This window comes from Myotis lucifugus, unplaced genomic scaffold (assembly GCF_000147115.1).
Source record: "Myotis lucifugus unplaced genomic scaffold, Myoluc2.0 scaffold_294, whole genome shotgun sequence".
Lineage (NCBI taxonomy): Eukaryota > Metazoa > Chordata > Mammalia > Chiroptera > Vespertilionidae > Myotis > Myotis lucifugus.
The window spans coordinates 1208613-1224851 of NW_005871342.1; the positions used below are offsets into that span (position 1 = coordinate 1208613).

Below are 16239 nucleotides of genomic sequence, written 5' to 3' on the forward strand. Positions count from 1 at the left end.
GAACTATTATATCTCACTGTTTGTGAAATTTGATATCTTTGAGAAAATGGGTAAAGTGTCATGGAAGCATGAAAGAGTAATTTAAATTTTATTTTACTTTTTATTTTAGAAAAGATAAAAAGGTGAATTTCTCAAATTATAACTGTCTGTAAATGAGCATCTAGTGTGGGCCAAACATTATTTTCAGGACTTTCCATACATTGTTTTATTGACTCCTCACAAGGACCCTGTAAAGTAGGATTGTCACTACCATTCACCACTGAGGAAATTGAGACTTGGGAATGATAAATGACTTATTCAGGGTTTCATAGCAAGTCAGTGGTGGAACAAGAACATCTGTGAGTTCTTTAGGAAAAAAGACCTGGATCATTATGAGCTGACTTAGTTTCGTGGAAACAAATCAGATCAGAGTAATATAATTGCCTTTTTTTGACAGCATCACTAAACTTGTAGATTAGAGAAAATGTAGGGTTTGGACTTCGTGTTTTAGGATTTTGGAAAAGTATTTGACAAGGTATTTGATGATATCCTTGTGGACACTCTGTAATATGACCTAGTTGGTGGTTCTGAGGGTTGAACGGTTTTACCCAAATGGGCTTGTGTCAGTCAGGGATTATTGGAGGAAACAGAAACTACTCTAGGTATTTTAAACATACAGATTTAAGTCAGAAGTGTGGACATTAATAAATCAATGGAGAGGTTGGAGGCAGTTGGAGGCGAGGGCTGTGTAAGCTAGGCCTCCAGGAGTCCAAAGTGACCTTCAATGCAGCTACTACTGGTACCATCAGGGCAATGAATCCAGAGGCTACCATTGGCACTGCTGAGGTCAGTAAACCAGAATGCTCTCACTCCCTGTGGCTGTGCAGGGATTAGAGAGCTACCACTGCCAAGGCAGCCACCCCTTAGCACTTGGGAGGCTGGTGACTAGATGCTGGAATGCTGCTGTTAATAAAAAGAAATGCCACGTCTTCATAGCTGTGCGTGGCAGAGGAAATAACTGAGGCAGCAGCCTCATGACCTCTGCCTCCTTTCTTGCTTTCCTGGTTTTGGAAAAAGTATACTTATCCAGGGTAAGGTGCAAGGAGTTCTGGGAAATGCAGTGCTGAGATTCCCAGCCTCTACAAGAAGGCTCGCCAGAAGCAGTGGCACAGTGTTAAGTAATAAATTGTCAACCAGAGGAGTTCTCACTGTGTGCTGTAGGGGTCAGGCCTCCACCCTGACTGGGTCAGCATTTTTTATAGAAACTTGATGAAGCTATAGACTGAAAGCCCATTAGAACTGCAAGTGACATGAAGTGGAGCAGAATGAAAATAGCTTCTGAAATGGAATCAGGATCTGAAGAGATCTCCACAGGCTGGAGCAGTGAACTCGATTTATAAGATAAACCCTGATTTTGGATCCATGAACTCACCTCACAAATGCACACCATAGCAGTAGCCCCTCGGAGATGCTGGCTCTGTAGACCAGAGCAAGACCTTGGCATCTCTTCATTAATAAAAAAAAATCAAAACAACTCTGTAAGTACTTCTGAGGTGGAGCTAGGACTGATAACCACTTTTTAGAACAAGGAAATAAGCAACTTTCCTCAGTGCCTAGAACTCACCTGGAGTTCTAGAAAGGATGGAGACAGTGGAGCACAGTTAGCAGAGGGCAAGCTGGCTGGTGAACAGGTGGAGACCATGTAGTACTAAGAATGGGTGGAGGAATAACTGGTCATGTTTAGGTTTTATATTTTTACTTATATTAACCTTTCGTAACTGTGTTTAGCAATGATTAGATATTGGGTTAAATAATTTTGATGGAATACATATTTTAAAATATCTTCTTTGTATATGCCTATAACTGATTTTTTTTAATATCACAGTTTATTGTTTCATTTTGGACAGTTTCACTTAATTAGTAATAGAAGGCAAATTAAGATCTGCTTTAGATTTTTAGGAATTTATTCTGGAAATAGATTCTAGGTTGATTTAAAAGGGTTTAGGAGAAATGAGCAAGAAGGGAAGACTACCCATTAGGTGTCCCTGCTCCTTAGTTCATCTAATGTCCCTGGACAGAATTGTAAGTACAAGACCATTTGTTCTGAACAACATCTTTCATGTCCCATTCTGTGCTTAGTAACATCTCTCCCCGCTCTGGTTCAGTCCTTTTCCCCCTCCTTTCTCCCAAAATCTATTTCAGAAAAGGATCCGATATGCAGATGTAAAGTGCTTAATAATGTTTAATGTTCACGAAATATTTTTTTTTCCAAACCCTTGTATCGAGGGCTGACTTTCAATAGATCGCAGCGAAGCGAGGTCGCTGCTTTGCTACGTATGAAACCCCAACCCAGAAGCAGGTCGTCCAGGTTCCCCACGAACGTGTGTTGCGTGAAGAGCGTGGGGGCGGCCCATTCACGAAATATTTATATTTTTTCCAAAAGTTATAAACCTTTGAGCCAAAGAAGTAAATCATTAAGGATAGAACTTGAAATGCCAAGAAACAACCAGGAGAGCTGGGTGTGTGGGGGCATCACTTTCCCATTTCTCCAGAGCTCTTACTATTCTTTCATGAAAAACTGTTGTATGTGTCTTTGATGTTAATCTTGCCCACAGCACAGCAGTAAAGGTGAGAACAGTAAACTACAGGTCTCACTTGCAGCTGGGTACAAATACCCATAGTATTACTGGGCAGTTAGAAACCCTTCATTTCCTCTACAGAGGTATGATGTGTGGCCACAGTGGTTTGGAGTCACTTGTGGGTACTGAATATGGTCTGCGCCTCCGTGTTCTCTTGTCTGTGGATTGTTTAATGATGTTTTGACCCAGCTCCGGCCTGTAAGTGTAGATATTTTGGTCTGAGGATACCTAGCACAGAGCATGGAAAGTATGTAAATTTTAGTTTTCCTTGTACAAATGAAAATTTGTCTTTCCTGTAAAGACCTCTGAAAAAAGGGTTTCCAAAGACACACAGTTTCTGTTATAATGCTCATTACTCGTACAGGAAATCATTCCTTTTATTTAACTAAAATCCTTGGGCTTAAATTTGTCTGTTTCCCTTTATTCTACTCTCATTGGAAATGGAAAACAGCTGGTCACTATTTTCTGTTTAAGAACCCTTCGGATATACTTGGATACTTGTTAAATTATATACTGAGACTTTTCCCGGCTGAACAATTTCAGTCCCTTTAACCTTTGGACAGGTATTATTTTCTAAGCTTTTAATCTTCTTTATGAATAGCCTCTGGATCTTCTCCATGTTGTCTGTGTCCTCCTTTGTTTTAAAGTACAGTCTAAGAAGTTAAGAAAAAGCTGATGTCAGTAGCTTCTGTATTAACATTCTATTATATATATGTGTGGGTGTGTGTGTGTGTATATACACACACATATATATATATATATATACATAATACATAATATATATGTATTAGTTATCCTCTTGGCAACAAATTAAAAGACAAATTTCCAAGATCATTAATCAGGTGGATCACCCACATCTTAAAATATTTTTAGTAGAACAAATTAGATAATATTCATAAATCCCTTTGATGTCTAAATATATTATGCTAAAGTTACAATTAATTGTTATTTCATTCCCTACACTTGACTGACTTTGTCATAAGCATGCTAAGAAATTAAAAATTAAATTATATTTTGTTAAAGTATTTTAAAAATTCCTTTATATATTTGAATTTTGATGAAGACTTTTCACCTGTTTAGAAGATATTCAGATTAAGAAAGTTAATGAATAATTGTAGGTGGACTGGCATATTTTCTAAAGGCATTATATTCACACAATTTAGTCTTTCTTGTATATGTTTTGGGAATGTGTGAAGGAAGGGAAAACACTTTTTTTTTTTGCATGGTGTTTATTTTATTTTTTTTGCTAATGGGTTTTTAGTCCCACAACAAGTGGTTGAAAGAATTAGGGACAAAATTGAGAAACAAGGTAATTTTGAACATTATATTTATTATTAAAATGAAAATATTTTTTATAAGTAGGGTCAGAATTCAGCTGCAGCTGGAGAAATTGATGTCAATTTTTGTGATTATTCTTTCTCTGTTACAAAAAAGTATTTGCCATAGCAACCACAATCACATATGACAGTGGTTGCTATCTTGAGATATCCTGCTTCACTCTCCTGTCGAAAAGCCTACTATTTCTTCTTTTTTTTTCTTTTAAAAAAAATAAATTTTAAGTCAGAAACATCTTCTCTGTCCTACTCCTATGAACATGCATCCATCTCCCTGAAGACTTGACTGCACACTGTGGGCATGTGCTGAATATTGTGTTGTTAAATATTACTGCACAATTACAGCTGCCTCCCCCCATTAACTTTCCAAACAAATGTTACCTACTTTCCTCTTTTGAAATAAAAAAAAAATGTTTTTTTATGTTCTTCGTGTATAGCAAAGATATACTCTAAAATTTAATACTCGTTTTTAAATTAAATAATGAAAAATATTTGGAGGTACAAGCCCATACATTTGAATAAAAAATTAGGTGTTGGCATATCTTGATCTAAATCATCCAAAAAGAAAAATCTAATGTAATAGGCTGCTACCTTTTGTTTAAGTTGATTTTCACACTTTTGTTATTTTTAAATAATAAAATGTTTCTTTATAACCTAGGAATGGCTTATTTTACAAGTTTTTTTTACTATAGAACCCAACAGGCATTTTACCATAAGTTTTTAGGCCAGCCTGTAAAAGACTCTTAAAACCATAATAAATCTGAAATAAATAAATAAATATATATATATATATATATATATATATATACACACACACACACACACACACACACACACATACTAGAGGCCCAGTGCACAAAATCCGTGCACGGGTAGGGTCCCTAGCAGCTGCTGGCTGCTGGCCGGGGTCTCCCTTCCCCCGGGCTGCCTTCAGCCGCCGGCCAGGTCAAGCCAGCCCCGCTTCCTGGTCAAATTCCCGGTCAAACTCCTGGTTGAGGGGACAATTTGCATATTAGGCTTTTATTATATAGGATAAAGCCTAAGCAACTGAACGACCAAATGACCGGTCAATCAGTCGCTATGACACCTGACCACCAGGGGGCAGATGCTCAATGCAGGAGCTTCCCCCTGGTGGTCAGTGTGCTCCCACAGCCAACCTCCCACAGCCTCTTGCTCCAGCTGGCCAACCTCTCACGGCCCCTCCCCTGGCCAGCCAACCTCCTGCTGCCCCTCTCCCTGGTCAGCTGCCCCCCCTCACCCCTCTTGATAGGCCTCGATCACCAGCCAGGCCAAGGGACCCCACTCATGCACAAATTTGTGCACTGGGCCTCTAGTGTAATAATAATTAAACTGTTATATAACAGTGGAGTTCAAGTTTCAGATTGGGATATTCCTGTAGCAAAACTGAAGATTGCTGCTCCTACCCATTCCTGCATCCTCCACTTGGGAGTAAAAATTTTTCAATTGGGGATGAATTTAGCTATCTGTACCAGAAAATCCAAATAACAGTGGTTAAACAAATTTCTCATTTAACAAGAAATCCAACAGCAGAGTGTCCTGCATTGGTAGAGTGATTTCATAATGTCAGAAATCCTTTTTTTCACATCATCTTTAGGGCATTATTCTCATTGTCATCCTGATTGCAGAATAACTGCCAGATGTTCAGCCATTAAATCTGCATTCCAGGCAAGAGGAAAGAGCAAGAAGAAATGGCTGGTACCTATGTCAAGAAAATAGAGCTTCCCTGGAAACCCTCATCTCATAGGCCCCAATCCTGATACAGGGCCACTCCTCCCTACAAGAGAAACACCTTGTCACCTCAAGGGAGGGAGAGCCTGTAGAGGATATCTAGGACACTAATGGTGGCTCGTATGCCCTGGGCAGCTCCTGATGGGGTAGGGTTGGGAGCAGCACAGGACTGTTAAGGGTGCAAGAGTAGATTCCTGGGATAAAATTCCTTAGCAATTTACTTTTCGCTTTAGTCAGTCCAGGGATTGGTTTGCCTCTTCCCTTTCTGTTGCCACTACTTACTTCCGATTGGACTTTTGTATCTCTGACTCATTGCAGAGAAGAATACTATTTTCAGTCTTTTCCTTACTCTCCCTGTCTCTCAAGAAAGTACCTACTCAGCCCGTCTTACTTTTTGTTGTAAGGATTTTTATAAAATATTAAAGCTTTTCCCCATTTTATTCTCTGTAGTGGAAAAGTAACTTTTGAGATTTTATTTCTTTCCTTCTCCTTTTCTGTGCATGCTGCTGCTCTTGAAATATAAGCCATATTAGAGTTGCTGCTCTATAAGTGTTAGTTTCCAGTAGGAAAACATTCGTCTCCCATTTTCTCAGATACAGGGTCTGAATTAAGTCATTGGTAAATCAAAAGACCCCTGTTTCATTATAGCACCAGGGTTATTAGTAAAGATTCGGGGTGAAGCATTCCCTATCCCCTGGCTGAGGAGAAAACAGAGAAGACTATAAATGGAGTCTGCAGTGCTGACTGGAGGGAGAGGTCATAAGAGTAGTGCAGGCCTGGCCGGGTAAGGGGGTGGGGGAGGAAGACTTGGGAAGGGGCAGTGGTCAAGGGACTGCTGTTTTCTTCAATGGAGTAGTTTTGCCAAAATGTGCCTTTGGTTATTTTGTTTTTACCAAAGCACCTACATAAGCTAAATTTATTTTTTAAAGAATACTATATAGAAATTTGCTTCAATAAAACATTTTCTATACTTTTGTCAGATGCAGTTGATAATGGTGAAATTTATGGGTTTCTTTCACAAGAGTTATTTCCCAAAGAAACCTTTTATACTCTCCTCTCTGGTTTTGAGTTTACTATATAAACATTGATAACCCTTGTTGTTCTAAACGTTAAAATTTTTTTGCCGAAACCGGTTTGGCTCAGTGGATAGAGCTTCGGCCTGCGGACTGAAAGGTCCCAGGTTCGATTCCGGTCAAGGGCATGTACCTGGGTTGCGGGCACATCCCCAGTAGGGGATGTGCAGGAGGCGGCTGATCGATGTTTGATGTTTCTCTCTCACCGATGTTTCTGACTCTCTATCTCTCTCCCTTTCTCTCTGTAAAAAATCAATAAAATATATTTTAAAAAAAATAAACATTAAAATTTTTAATTACTTTTTAAAATATATTTTTATTGATTTCAAAGAGGAAGGGAGAGGGAGGAGAGAGAGATAGAAACATCAATGATGAGAGAGAATCATTGATCGGCTGCCTCCTGCATGCCCCCTACTGGGGAGTGAGCCCACAACCCAGGCATGTGCCCTTGACCGGAATTGAACCCAGGACCCTTCAGTCTGCAGGCTGACTGACACTCTATCCACTGAGCCAAACCAGCTAGGGCAATGTTAAAATGTTTAGATTTCTTTATACATGTGACCCATCTTAAGACTAGCTGATTAAAATAAGAACTTACAACCCAAATAAATATGCAATTTTATTACAAAATTACTCTTTAAAAAAAGAATAATGAGCAAAGGCTTCCTTTAAGGGATTATCCCCCCCCCCCTCCATGATTTGATTTGCTCAGTTATTTTATAGAAAATCTATTGAGCTACACTTATAATATTTTATTATTTATTTTCATTAAAAGGTCAGAAGTGGAGACTAATTGAGGTTAAATTCCTGGACTCTGTTATGGAATAAAAGGTTGCTATAAGAACTAAATTTAAATTCTGAAGATAAAAATCTCTTGTAATGATGAAGCCCAGAGACATATCAAGGGTTCTTAAAATCTGTTGAAAATGTTAATGGAATGTATGTGTCCAGTCCAAATGTCAGTAATGTAACCTTGTCAAATTAATCAGTTCCTTTTTTTTTTAAGCAATAGGAGATTTTAGGGAAGAAAGTTAAAGATAAAAGACCAGAAACACAAAATCTTTATGTAATATTTATTAATCATTAAAATATTATACTTTCTCTCCTATATATTGCATTCTTTTGTAACATTACTAGTAAAGTCTGGACTGACAGGGAATCTAAAGGCAGCATTGGCTGATATCTTGTTAAACTCCCTAAGGAGTTCTTTTTTCACGAGTTTTATATGCGTGGGATATGAGAGTGTTCTGAGTTCTGAAGGTTTACTACAAATATTGGTGTCCCATTCTATCCTAATTTTGATGAAATGTATCTTTTCAGAGGGTATCATTTGGGTCCCAGATGTTTTGTCATACTTATGTTTAAGTCTTCTAAAGCCTGAACAGTTTAATTGAAGAATGAGTCTTCAGAAGAATAGTTGTAGTTTTGTTTTTTTGCTGTTTTTTCACTAATACATGCATATTCTAAATGTCAGATTTCTTCTGACTCTACTGAGACAGATCATTCTAAAATTTTGGTAGTTATATGATTTTTAAAATTTATTATGCCAATACACAGTTGCTAGTAATGAAATACTAGTAGCCTCCATTAATTCAAAAGTAATGATGTTGAGGCTATTCAGGGTCTTTTTAGTTCCATATAAATTTTTGGAGTATTTGTTCTAGGTCTTGTGTAGGGATTGTGTAGCAATCGTGAGAAAAAATAACAAAGAAGGAGGGATCACAATTCCAGATATCAAATTATACTACAAAGCCATTGTAATAAAAAAAAAAAAAGCCTAGTACTGGCACAAGGATAGATATATAGATCAATGGAACAGGACAGAGAATCCAGAAGTCAACCCAATTTGACAAAGGAGGCAAGAACATTCAATGGAGTAAAGATAGTTGCTTCAATAAATGGTGTTGGGAAATCAGACAGATACATGCAAAAAAATAATAATAAAACTAGACCACCAACTTACACCATACACAAGAATAAAGTCAAAATGGATAAAAGACTTAAGTGTAAAACCATAAAAATCCTAGAAGAAACCACAGGCAGCAAAATCTCAGACATCTCTCATAGCACTTTATTTGCCATTACATCTCCGAGGGCAAGGGAAACAAAGGAGAAAATAAACAAAATAAAAAGTCTCACAGCAAAAGAAAAGGGAGCCCACTATATGGGAGGACATATTTGTCAGTGATACATGTGATAAGGGGTTAATTTCCAAAATATATAAGGAACTCATACAACTTAACAAAAGGAAGACAAGTAATCTATTTAAAAATGGGCAAAGGACCTAAATAGACACTTTTCCAAAGAGGACATACAGACAGCCAAGAGACATATCAAAGTCACTAATCATCAGAGAGATGCAAATTGAAACTAGAGTGAGGTGTCACCTCACACGTGTCAGAATGGCTACCATCAACAAATCAACAAATGACAAGTGCTGGCGAGGATGTGGAGAAAAGACAACCCTAGTATATTGTTGGTGGGAATGATATAGGCAAGTAAGATGATGAATCTAAAAAACATGTCATATGAAAGGAACTAGGGATGTTTCACCTGAAAAACAGACAAGCAAGACAGGAGCCATTACCTGCATTTTCAGATATTTGATGTACTTGTATATAAAAGAGGAATTTACTTGGAACATGAGTGTAAATTATAGAAGGACATATTTCAAGTTCACATTTAAAAAAATACTTTTTGTAACTTAGAGTTGCCAAACATGCTTCTTTGTGGGGAGGTGTGCTACCCATGGCAGGAAACGTTTAAGAAGAAGGTAGATAACTTACCCTCAGGAGAACTGTATAGGAAGTGTCTTTGTGGGAGTGTCTGGGACCTTCTTTGGGAACTACAGGGCTTTACGGAATCCGGTTTGAAAACCACTGATCAAGACCATACCAGCTAGATTTAAAAATCTAGTTATTCCAAATGTTTATTTTTCACTCTAACCGTTCAGTGTAGAAAATGAGCCATTGAAAGGTTCTAAGCAGAAGGATGACATGGTTTGATTTGCATTTAGAAAGGTCACTGTGTTATCAGTATGAAACTAAAATTAAAACTGTGTGAATCAGTGAGACCAGCATGGAGGTTGCTGCAATGACCAAAGCAAGAAATGATTAGAAGCCAAACTAGGAAGGTAGCAGTGTTGGCCAGAGAAAAAAAAGGTTAGGTTTAAACAACTGTATTGAGAAGTAGAATTTAAAAGACTCAATGATCAGTGTGGTATGATGGGAAGAAAGGAATCTGGGTTATTTCTCAGCTTAATCACTTTGGGCATTGAGTAAATAAATGTTGACTTGATTAGGTGAGCAGCGAGCTGGGAGTGAAAGACCTTGAATATAGCTTTAGAACTGGTAAGTATGTGGTAACTACCTCAGATCCAGTTGTCTATTAGTAAGAGTAAGTAGTGGGCAAGTTGGGTGTAGAACTTAGGAGCCAGATCTGGGCTGGAGAAATAGAGTTGGGGTTCACAGGTATAATATGACTCGTGAGGCCATGGGAGTCCAGGAGGAGGTGGGATTAGCCAGAAGGACCATGAGGAAGTGAAGAGGTAAAAGAGGAGCCGGGGTAAGTCCTTATTACTTCTAGTAGCTTGTGGTGCACAATGACAGTAATAATTCAGATTTAGCTATTTAAATAAAACAGGGTTTTAAAATGTTCTTTCTCTGACAGATTTCAAATACATCTGCAATGATTTTAAACAAAGTTATGGTTAAGATCTGCCAAAATTCTGAAATGTTTCCACAATCTAAGAATATCGTGGATAAAACAAAATTAAAAAAAAAAAAGATATTGTGGATCTCTGCCTAATCATTGGTTGAACTTTTATTTTAACCAATGGATATGTTTGTTTTTTTCATTCTCATTTTATTTTATTTTACTTTGTACTTCATTAAATTGACTATGTTGGTCTTAAGTATGACCAGTGAAAATCCATTATATTGCTCAGTAAAAAATTATACTTCAATAGAAATCATACTTCTTTAAATGTGAGCACTTATACTCACTCTCTCATGTTATTTATTTACCTAAGGAAATGCAACTTCACCACAAGTACAAAGACCGTCTTTCATGGACTACTTTGATAAACAGGACTTCAAGAATAAGAGTCATGAAAACTGTAATCAGAACATGCATGAACCCTTCCCTATGTCCAAAAATGTTTTTCCTGATAACTGGAAAGTTCCTCAAGACGGAGACTTCGACTTTGTAAGTACATTTTAATTCTCTCATTTATATTTTCTCCTTCTTTATTTTATTGTCAGATTGCGAACCATAGTATTGCATATGTATAAAATTATATAGACTATAGATTAATATTCAACATATAGTCATAAATGTGAGTAGGGGAATGGTACAGTTGTAGTTTTCTTGTAGAAATGTACTTGCAGAGAAATGTAAATAATTGATTACAGTTAAATAACTCATAGCCCACATTTAGAGAAATATTTAGGACTCTTTAAAATTAAAATGACAACTATTTCAAAAGATGTTTCTAATATTGCAAATATGAGATACTTCTGACAGTAAATTCAGTTTCCAAAACAAGTGATACAACATTTATGACATAGACTTGGAGAAATTTACCTCAACTTTGAAAGTTAACTGAATTCGTTTCTACTTGAGTAAGTGTTAATTCCAGTTGGTTTGTCAGAAATAATAGCCCTATTTTTTTTCTAGTTAGCATATAAACTTCAGTATTAAACTGTGTTCTAACACTTCTTTTATTACATTTTCTCTTTTTTTCTTCTGCCCTTTTCCTTTTCATTTCTTTTAAAGAATGCATATAATACAGACAGTTCTAAAGCAACTATTTCCACATCTTGAGAGAGTAATTTCTCATAATGAGTTTTTTAATGGAGTAGACATCTTTATGGAATAGGTTTTTGCTTTAGCATGTTTTAAATAGTATGCTACTTTTGGGCATTATTCTGAAATATTTTTTTCCCACATGAAGTAACTACAATCCTTCACAGCTATATTTATAATGAATACATTTATTCATAAGTAAATAAAATTTTAGGTGTATGTATGTCTTTAATATTTTTAAGTAACTTTAAGCCATTTTACTTAGTCAGCATGCCTCTAAATATTTTTAATGATGAGAACTTTACTCCTAAATATTGTGATTATTTAAGTTTTTTAAATAATCAGATAATAGAGTTTTAAAATCTGTCCTCAATAAGTTTAGTACTAATTGCTAGCAAATATTAGCAATAGCACAGGTTATCCTGAAAACATTGTGATATTTACTTACTGTCTTTTCAATTTTGAAATTGTAAATTAGAAAAATAAAATCTGTATTTCTGTAGTTTTTGTAAGATTTCATTTTAAGCTACTTTTAAAAAAATTTTAAATTATTTAGAATGCTGATATTCAAGCTTTAAATCATTCATGAACATAATGAATTATGTAGAATATTTAGCATCAAAGAACTCTGTCTTGTCTCAGCTAGAATAAATCTTAATAGCCTCTGGGAAAGAGTATGAAATGAGCTACAAAGTAATAAGTAAATTATCATAGTTAAGAAATATTAAATAAAATTATTTAATTATTTCAATTAGTTTTTCTACTTGTTGGCTTAAAACTACAACTTCTTATTTGCTCACACTTTTGTGGGTAAGCAGTTTGACTAGGTTTAAGTGGTTCTTGTGCTGGTTTCACCTGGGGTGTCACAGTAGCTGCTGTCATCCAGCAGCTTGACTAGAGTGAATGATTGAAAATTACCTCACTCCTGTGTCCGCCAGTTATGCCGACACTTAGCAAGGCCACATGACCCTATCAGGCAAGTCTGGAGTTCTTAGGTGGCGGTAGTAGCCTGCCAAGAAGGTAACAGCAGAAGTTGTAAGGCCTCTTGAGACCTATACTTAGGATCTGCATAGTGTCCATGTACAATAGCATCAAAACAATGAATACTTAGGGCCCTGGCCAGTGTGGCTCAGTTGGTTGGACATTGTCCCAGGTACCGAAAGGTTGCCGGCTCAGTTCCTGGTCAGGGCACATGCCCAGGTTGTGGGCTTGATCCCCGGTAGGGGGCATGCAGGAGGCAGCCCATCAATGTTTTACTCTCACATCGATGTTTCTCTCTCTTTAAAAATCAATAAAAATATTTTTTAAAAATGAATACTTAGGAAAGATCTTAACCAAGGAGGTTCAAGACTTGTACACTGAACACTACAAAACATTGCTTAAAGAAATTAAAGAAGACACTAAAACATGGAAAGACATCTCATGTTCAAGGGTTGGAAGTCTTAATATTATTAAGATGTGAATATTCTCTAAAGTAATCTATAGATTTAACATAATTTCTATCAAAATCCCACTGACTTTTTTTGCAAAAGTAGAAAAATCCATCCTAAAATTCATATAAAATTTTAAGGGATTAGGAGAGTAAAACAATCTTGAAAAAGAGAAACAAAGTTGGAGGTCTCATACTTCCTAATTCCAAAACTTACTACAAAGCTACAAAACAGTAATTAACAAAAAAAGCTACAGTAATCAAAACACACAGATACATAGACCAATGGAGTAGAATAAAAAGCCCAGAAATAAACATATGTAGTCAAATGATTTTTGACAATAGTACAAGACCATTCAATGGGGAAAAGATAGTCTTGTCAACAAACAATGCTGGGAAAACTGGATATCTTTATGCAAAATAATGAAGTTGGGCTCTTACCTTATACCATATACAAAAATTAATTTAAAATGAATCAAAGATCTAAACATAAGAACTGAAACTATAAAACTCCTAGAAAAAAAATAGGGGAAAAGCTTCATGACATTGGATTTAACAATGATTTCCTGGATACGATACTGAAAGCATAGGCAACAAAAGAAAAAATACATAAATTGGACTATATCAAAATTAAAACTTTTGTATATCAAGGGACACTATCAATAGAGTGAAAAGGCAACCTATGGAATGGGAGAAAACATTTGCAAATCCTCTATCTGATAAGGAATTAACATCTAGGATATACAGAGTGGGGCAAAAGTAGGTTTACAATTGTTTGTGTGGAAAATAATACAAAAATTAATAAATAACAATATAAGAATAAACTGTGTTTTGTGTACTCACAACCATAAACCTACTTTTGCTCCACCCTGTATAAAGCACTTCTGCAATTCAACAACCAAATAACAACCCAATAAAAAAAAATGGATAGCTAATTCTTCAAATAGATATTTCTCCAAAGAAGGTAAACAAATGAAAATATGTTTAATATCACTAACTGTTAGGGAAATGCAAATTAAAACCATGAGATACCACTTGAAACCCATTAAATGGCTGTTATATAAACACACACACACACACACACACACACACACACACACAGAAGGAGACAGAGAAAATAACAAGTGTTTGAGGATTTGGAGAAGTTTGAACCCTTCCTTATGTACCATAGGTGGGAATGTAAAGTGGTTTAGCTATTGTGGTAAACAATATGGCATTCCTTCAAAAAATTAAACAATATTACTATGTGTTCCAGCAATTCTACTTCTGGGCATAAACCAAAAGAAGTGAAAGCAAGGACTCAAACAGATATTTGTACATCATGTTCATAGTAACATTATTCACAGTAGCCAAAAGGTGGAAGCAGCCCAAGTGTCCATTAAGGAATTGATAAACAAAATGTGATATATATACTGATGGAATATTATTCAACCTAAAAAGGAAAAATTCTGACACATGCCATAATATGGACAAATCTTGAAGATACTGTGCTAAGTGAAATAGCTAGTCACACAAGGACAAATACTGTGTGACTCCACTTACATGAGATACCTAGAGTATTCAGATTCATAGAGATAGGAAATAGAATGGGAGTGGCTAGGGGCTGGGGCAGAGGAGAGATAGGGAATTATTGTTTAGTGGGTACAGAGTTTTAGCTTTGCAAGATGAAAAAAGTTCCAGGGATGGATGGTTGTGATTGTGGCCCAATAGTGTGAATATACTTAATGCCACTGAACTTGTATGCTTAGAAATGGTTAAAATGGTGAATGTTAACATATATATTTTACCACAATAAAAAAAATAAGAGGGAGAAAAAGAATTTGCATAGTATCTGCCCTGGCCAGTGTACTCAGTGGTTAGATGGTCAGCCTGTGCATGGAAGGGTTCCATTCCCAGTCAAGGGCACATACATGAGTTGCAAGTTCAAACCCCAGCCCCCATCAGGGTGCATTCAGGAGACAGCCTATTGATGTGTCTCTCTCACATCAATGTCCCCCTCCCCCCACCCCCCTGCCCTTCCACTCTCTCTAAAAATCAATGGAAAAAATATCCTCAGGTGAGGATTAACAAAACAAAACACAAAAAAAATGCAGTGTCACTTCTGCCATATTTTGTTAATCAAGATATGTCACAAGACCAGTCAAGATTCAAGATTTTGGAGTCCTTCTACCTGAAAATTCCAAACTTGTTAGAAAACAAACTGATTTAACAAATGTTCTGCTTTCTGCTTTAGATTGTGCTAGGCACTATGGGATATAAACACACATATATAATATTTATTAAATTTTAAAAGGTATTAATTAACTATTAAGTTGTAATCCAGGGCAATAATTCTAATGTCATATGGTTTTGCATAAGAGGGGGGAACTCAATATTAAGGCTGGAGTGGGTTATGAAATTACACTATTGTGAAGGTTTTGTCTAAGCATTGAAAGATGGAAAGCAGGAGGAGGGAATGCTGGCACTACCAACAATGATTCGTATAATAAAATGCTTAGAGATAGGAAACCACACGTTGTATTGGGTGACAATGACACAAGGAAAGAAATACAATGGAAAGGCTCAGATGGTGGAGTCCCTGAGCACAAGATAGCAGAGTCTGAATTTTTATTTCATAATAGAAAGCCACGGAAGGTTTTCAAGTTGGAGAGTGACATGATGAACTGTTTTAAGATCTTAATCTTGATGGCAGCAGGATTTGATTGCTAGGAAAAGACTAGAGGTAGGAAAAACCAGTTATGTGAAATAGGCTTACAATAATATACAGATGGTCCCTGACTTAACAATGATTTGACTTATGATTTGCTGCTTTGGGTGATATGAAAATGGTATCTCTTTCTCTCTCTTTGTGCTTCACGTTCAGTAGAAATCATACTTAAAATTTTGAATTTGTCTTTTCCCTGGGTTAGTGATAGGCAGTACGGCACTGTCTCACGATGTGGGGCAGCAGCAGCGAGCCACAGCTCCCAGTCAGACACATGACCACAGGGTAAACAGCTGATATTTTACCCTGCACTATGTGTGTTACCGGGGTGTGTTGGATATTGTGCTCTGAACATGTTTAAGATAAGCTAGGCTAAGCTATGGTGTTCGGTAGGTAAGGCGGGTTAAATGCATTTTGACTTGATATTTTCAACTTATGATGGGTTTATTGGGAGGTTACTCCACTGTAAGTTAAGGAGTATCTCTAATAATAAAATGGGGGGGGGGGACAAAAACAGGGGTAGATG

At 36.5% G+C, this 16239-nt stretch overlaps 1 protein-coding gene across 4 annotated transcripts in view; it reads left to right on the forward strand.

Annotated features, from left to right (window-relative positions):
* STK3 (serine/threonine kinase 3) overlaps positions 1 to 16239 on the forward strand; it is a 208760-nt gene that overhangs the window by 141536 nt on the left and 50985 nt on the right. For 3 of the 4 annotated variants that reach the window (XM_006099988.2, XM_014465437.2, XM_023763619.1), the window contains one exon: positions 10805 to 10980. In XM_006099988.2, coding sequence (XP_006100050.1) covers positions 10805 to 10980 — 176 coding nt within the window. Of the gene's footprint in view, positions 1 to 10804; positions 10981 to 11550; positions 11737 to 16239 lie in introns of those variants that run through there. The other variant, XM_023763618.1, reaches the window with a different exon arrangement.